Source organism: Jaculus jaculus, chromosome 1, assembly GCF_020740685.1.
Source record: "Jaculus jaculus isolate mJacJac1 chromosome 1, mJacJac1.mat.Y.cur, whole genome shotgun sequence".
Classification (NCBI taxonomy): domain Eukaryota; kingdom Metazoa; phylum Chordata; class Mammalia; order Rodentia; family Dipodidae; genus Jaculus; species Jaculus jaculus.
In genome coordinates this window covers 133,391,866-133,397,865 of record NC_059102.1, presented here as the reverse complement: position 1 = coordinate 133,397,865, position 6,000 = coordinate 133,391,866, and the positions used below count along the sequence as shown (strand labels likewise).

Here is a 6,000-nt window from a genome sequence, read left to right as displayed (position 1 = left end):
TGGTGATCTCCCAAGTGGGCCAGAGGCCAGAGGTTAAGATGGCACTAGTGGTTGCTGGAGGAACAGTAGGTATGGTGTGAGTGTGATGAGCCACATCCCCATGAGGCACAGGTCTGCTGTTAATGTGTGTGTGTGTGTGTGTCATGCAGGTGCGTGTGCACATTTGTACATGTGTATGGAGGGCAAAGGACAACCTCAAGTGTTGTTTCTCAGACAGTGTCCACCTTTTTTTTTTTTTTTTTGGTTTTTCGAGGTAGGGTCTCACTCTAGCCCAGGCTGACCTAGAATTCACTGTGTCTCAGGCTGGCCTTGAATTCACGGTGGTCCTCCTACCTCTGCCTCCCGAGTGCTGGGATTACAGGTGTGTGCCACCACGGCCGGCTTGCCCACCTTTTCTTTGAGACAGGGTTTCTCACTGGTGTAGAACTTGCCTAATTAGGCTATACTGGCTGCCTACTGAGCTCCAGGGGTCTACTAATTTCCATTTACCCAGAGCCACAATTATAGATGCACACAGTTATAGCCAGATTTTTATTTTATTTTATTTACAAGGCGGGGAGAGGAGAAAGGGAATGACAGAATGAGTACATCAGGGCCTCGTGGCACTGCAAGCTAATTCCCGTTGCACACGTCACTTTGTGTACCTGACTGCACATGGGCACCAGGCCGGCAGACTTTGCAAGCAAGCACTTTTAACCACTGAGCCATTTCTCCAGCCGCTCACCTTTTATTTTTTCTTTTAGTAGGGCTTCATTCTAGCCCAGGCTACCTGGAATTCCCTGTGTAGTCTCAGGGTAGCCTCAAACTCATGGTGATCCTCCTACCTCTGCCTCCCGAGTGCCAGGATTAAAGGAGTTCACCACCATGCCTGGAAAGAAAAGTCACTTTTCCACAAGGAAAAGTCACGTTCTTGCAGGGTGATCTGTCCTTGAGTCTGCCCCCCTCTCGGCCTTGACATTGCTGCCTGTACAGTGAGCATCTGGGTAGTGTGACGATGTTAGAGAGCACACCTGGACCTCCCAGGGAAGGAAATGCTTTGAGCAGTGGAGGTTGAGTAAAGGACACAAACAAATAATTGTCCTACTGACCTGAGCCATTATAACAGCCAGCTCTCTCTGGCGTGGTCCCCAAACCATGCCTGTGCCTTGGGGGCGGGGGTGAGGGGGACTCTGTGCATACACACACACACACACACACACACACACACACACACACACGCACACACACACAGATGCTGAGGCAAATAAAAACCAGTTCCTGGCACAGCAGTGGCTCCCCTGACTTCATTTCCATCCTTTCCCCAGGCTGCCATTAATCCCACCCACTAGTCCCCCAAGGCAGAGCACTGCAGACAGGAGCTCCTCCCCTGAAGAGCAGTCCTGGAGAAGGGCTGGCACTTAATCCATGGACCATATCAACTCCCATTTGATTCCTTCCTACCGCCCCAAATTCCTGGTGATGACGCCACACCGCAGTGGGCAGATCCCGTGCTTGGGAGGTAAAGACCTGCCTATTGCTTGTGAGACCTTGAACAAAAGATTACCCAGTCTCTCTGGGTTTGTTTCTCCACCTATCAAGTTAGGACAACAAGTACTTTCCTCCCAGCTCTGCTAGCACTTCTACGTGTGAAATCATCAAAGGATGCAAGTTAAATAATACTAAGAGATGATAGCTGCCATCTTCTTGTTATTTTATGAGTTGACTTGCAAGAGCTGGGGTTAAAGGTGCTTGCTTGCGCAGCCTGCCTCTGGGTTCAGTTTCCCAGTACCCACAGCCAGACAAAATGACATAGGGTTCTGGACTCCATTTGTAGCAGCAAGAGACGAGTTGTGCCCATACATGTGCACATGCACACACATATACATAAATAAAAATTCAAGAAAAGAGTTTATTTGCATTCTGTGCAGAACTAAAACCATACCAGAGCAGGTGGCTGTAGGCCATTCTTGTACTTTTCTCTCCATGTTATCCTGCTTCTGGTCACTAATCAATCACTGGTCTTGGGGTTTGAACTCCATGTGGTGAGCTCTTGGTTCCTGGCTGTCAGTGAGCTGGCTGACTCCTTGTAGGCTGGGTGTCCCTTTTGGTGACACAGAGATGAAAATAACCACACTTCCCTCTGGGGCTTTTAGGGAAGTCGCATGAAATGCTGCTGGAAACCTTCAGTGCAGTGTAGAGCAGTTAGCTGAGCACCAGGGTTGTTTACATGTCTCCTCTTAGCTGGGGATTCCCAGGGCACGATGACAGCAGCTTTGACATTCTCACAACCACACGGGGTGGTTAGCTTTTACCCTCATGGCAAAACAGAAACAGGCTCGGCCTGCTCAGTGGATCCTGTCAGCTTAGCTGCTTGGGAGCAGAGCCCCGAGCTCTCCCAGGTGTGGGCTCTGAGCAGCATCCTGCTCACGCTCCTTCCACGAGAAGACAGGTCCACTTCTCCGCACCCCAGGTGAGCCCCACTCTGGTCCTAGATGCAGGACAGGGGCATCCGGGGAGCCCGAGGCCAGATCTGCTTGCTCAGGAACAGCCGTGCACTTGCGACCAGTTCCCTCACTTCTGCCTTTGTTTCTCCATCAGAAAACAGCCAGGATGATCTTGTCGCTGGCACTGGAGTTGGGAGATCTGAGTGCAAATCTTCACTGGCCCCTCACTTGATGCAGCCTTGAGCAACTCGCCCTTTCCGAGTTCCTGTGTGTCTGCCTGTGAGAAGAAACTAAAGCAGCGTGGGGTTCAGGGTGTTTGGAAGACACGGACAATGGTGGGCAGCGCTAGTGCGATTCTCCTTACGTCTGCAAAACACAGTGCGAGTATATGCAGATGCTCTCGTCTGCTTCTTCAAGATTTGCTTACATGTTCGTGGCAGTGCTAGCTAGACTCTGGGGTCACAGGTGATCATGTTTTCTTTGTGCTTTCTGTTCTTTTTCGAGGTAGGGTCTCGCTCTGGCCCAAGCTGGCCTGGAATTCACTATGTAGTATCTGGGTGGCCTCGAACTCACAGCGATTCTCCTGCCTCTGCCTCCCGAGTGTTGGGATTAAAGGCGTGCACCACCACATCTAGCAGTACTTTTTTTTTTTTTTTTTAATTTTCCCTATAATGAGTTGCCCTCAGAACTTGGCAATTAAAGACATAGATAATAGCTGTCCTTACTCCCTACCCTGGTCTGTGGGTCACCTGTGGACATAATGATGTGGTCTCTGAGCAAACCTGGCAGAGATGACCACATGCCCTGCCTCCTGGGCCATGACAGGAATGGCATCATCCTGTCAGGTTGGCCCTTGGACTGGAAGAAGGACCCACTGGCTCCCAAAGCCAGATGAAGACATGCGTCTCTCACTCTCCTTTGGCTTGGCACTCAGTGAGTAGGCAGGCATGAAGGTGCTGTTTGTGCCAGGACATCAGCTCTGAACTTGTGGGAGCGAGACCTTGTTACATCTATCTGCCTGGGGGTGGATGTGGGGAACAAGTTGGTCTCCGTGACTGACAAACTATCAGGAGTGGGAACCAGAAAAAGTAGTGCTGGCCTGTTTACAGCCTGCCAAGTCCACCATCATCCCAGATGGGCCTTCTGAAAGCCTTGTGACCTGGGGGGGAGGGGGTCAGCTGGGGAAAGGCCTCCTCATTTCCAAGTGAAGAGGCTGCGGCATGATGGGACATCAGGCTTAGAGCCACACTGGACCTGAGTTTTTCATCTCTTCTGCTCCTGTGCCAACAAGCACGTCAAATGAGGCACAGTCAGTGGCAGGGAAGGCTGGAGAGAGAGGCAACAGCCAGCTTCAGGGTTCCTGGGAAGTTGGGCCAGGGTCCCTGAATGGCTGTGTGAGAAGGCAGGCATGGATTATTCAACCTGGAGCCTGGTCTTGTCTCCTGAGAGTTGGGGAGTCCAGTGTGAGGCCTATGAGGCGGGTTTACATTACAGGAGGGAGGACACCAAGGCCAAGATGGGACATTCAGACCAGGACAAAGTCCTGACGCCACTGGCAAAATCACAGCATTGCCCCAACTTCAGCAATGGTTTTTCTGGAGTGGCTCCCATCACCACATACCCAACGAAAACTTTAACAGATTTTTAAAAATCTTTGACTTTATATATTTTTAAAAGTTTATCTGCCCCATGGCTCAGAGCCCTCATCAGTCAACCAAGGGAAGTGATGACCTCGGTTAATTGGGTGACCTGGGATTCTAGAAATCACCCTGTGAGGTTCTAGGCAGTGAAGCAGCAAGTAAATGTCTGCCTGCATCTCCTCCTCACACTCCTGGCTGTTCCTGGAAGCCTGCTGTGACTGGTTTCACCTGGACGAAGGGAAGGGCAATGGCTGGTAGAGGCACTGACTTGGGAACTAGCTGTGCTCCTGCATGCTGGAAAGCTGGGGTTCCCCGGCCCAGTGGCAGGTGCTTTGGTGGGGAGAGGCACCCTTCCCACCTTGTGGTACGGAAGTGAGTTAAGAGTTGGAAGACATGAGACTCCCAAATGTTCCCCGGAAGCTTCTATCAACCTAGGTCTCACATGGGCACAGAGGACCAGAAGTTAGCAGCTTTTTTTTTTTTTTTTTTTTTTTTTTTTTTGGCTGTGAGGAACATTAAATTCAATACTCAGCTTGAGGCCCTTCCCACATGTGGATTTAGCCATTCACCTCCAGCAATGGGGAACTCAGTCCAGGCCTGGACATGCTGAATTCACACTGACTCCTACGCTTTCTACTCCTGGTCCTGGCTCTGAGCCTCAACAGGGAGACAGAAGATGTTTCTAGCTCTCCATGGGCTCACAGAGACTTTCTATCTTGAGGGCTTCTCTGCTCTTCCATAGTTCTGTCCAGCTCACCATCCATACTAATGGCTACAACCCTCCCCATATTGACTTAAGTTGGCCTTAACATTCAGGGCTATGGTACGCCAACCTCCCAGGATTGTGTGATCTGAGGAGGGAGCAATTCTGTCGACCCCTTCTGGATGTTCTGCCTTTGCAGACATAGCCCAAGGTCTCACCATTCAGACCTACTGGCTCAGATCATGTCAGCCTCATAGTCCATCCTTGTCCTGAGGCCTTGGGCTCCAAGGGCAAGCCATCAGCCATCTGGCTAAGCTCTGCTCCCTCCGAGTCTGAGCTGGTGCCCCCTCAGGACACCTGGCCTCCTTAAGCACTGGTGTCCACGATGCACTTGAGAAACATAGTGTCGTCTTTCACATAGGCATGCTTGGGCGACTGCAGCCTGCTGAGGGGGAAGAAGAGTGGGCAGCCACTGGCCACGTTAGTTTCGCTCTGAGGCCGCTGAAAGGAGGCGGAGCTCAGATCGGGCCGGAAGGCGTCGATGGCATGTTCACGGTTGTTCTGGTCAAGCAGCATGAAAGTGACCTATGGGGCAGGGACAGGGACGGGAGGAAGGTGAGGCCCCGAGGGACAGCACCAAGGCACGGAGACCCAGCACACAGCCTCAGAGGACTCTGTGCCTGGGTCGCACCTTTGGCCCTTAGCTCACACTGACAAGAGTCAAAGCAGCGTGAGGGTTCCATGCCTGGACTAGGGCATGGAAGGAACCAAGCACCTGCCAGTGTAGCAGCTTCAGAGCTTGTCCACCTCATGCCATAGCTCCACTGGCCTCTAGGACTAAAGAGGAGACTACAGCGCTGACAAGGAGGCTGGACTCAAGAACCCACGTGTGTTCTCTGCCCAGAAACTTCTAGTGCATCAACTTGAGCTGGGATTTCCCCCAGCTGGACAGAGGGGTGAGGAGAGACTCTGCTGAGGGGTGCCAACCAATGCTCCAAGACATTCATGGATCTGTGGAACGTGGCAGATTTATGATCTTCTATGAAGTGACTTATCAAAACTGACATGAGTAGATCATAGATGAGCCTAAACAATGGTACCAAACTGCCTGTATTTGCTGAAAAGAAAACTAATAAATTAAATTTAAAAAAAAAAAACTGACATGAACTCTTCCCTGGTATATGTCCTTGACCACCTCAGGAGGTAAAACTGTTTCCCATCACCTACTGAAGCT

The 6,000-nt window shown here is 51.1% G+C and overlaps 1 protein-coding gene across 1 annotated transcript in view; it reads right to left on the bottom strand.

Moving 5' to 3' along the window:
* Positions 1–517: 517 nt before the first annotated feature.
* Positions 518–6,000, bottom strand: part of Traf1 (TNF receptor associated factor 1) — a 28,138-nt gene continuing 22,655 nt past the window's right edge. Inside the window, exon 9 of the mRNA XM_045155756.1 lies at positions 518–5,351. Within this exon, the coding sequence (XP_045011691.1) occupies positions 5,133–5,351 (219 nt within the window). The 3' untranslated portion in view covers positions 518–5,132. The remainder of the gene's footprint in view (positions 5,352–6,000) is intronic.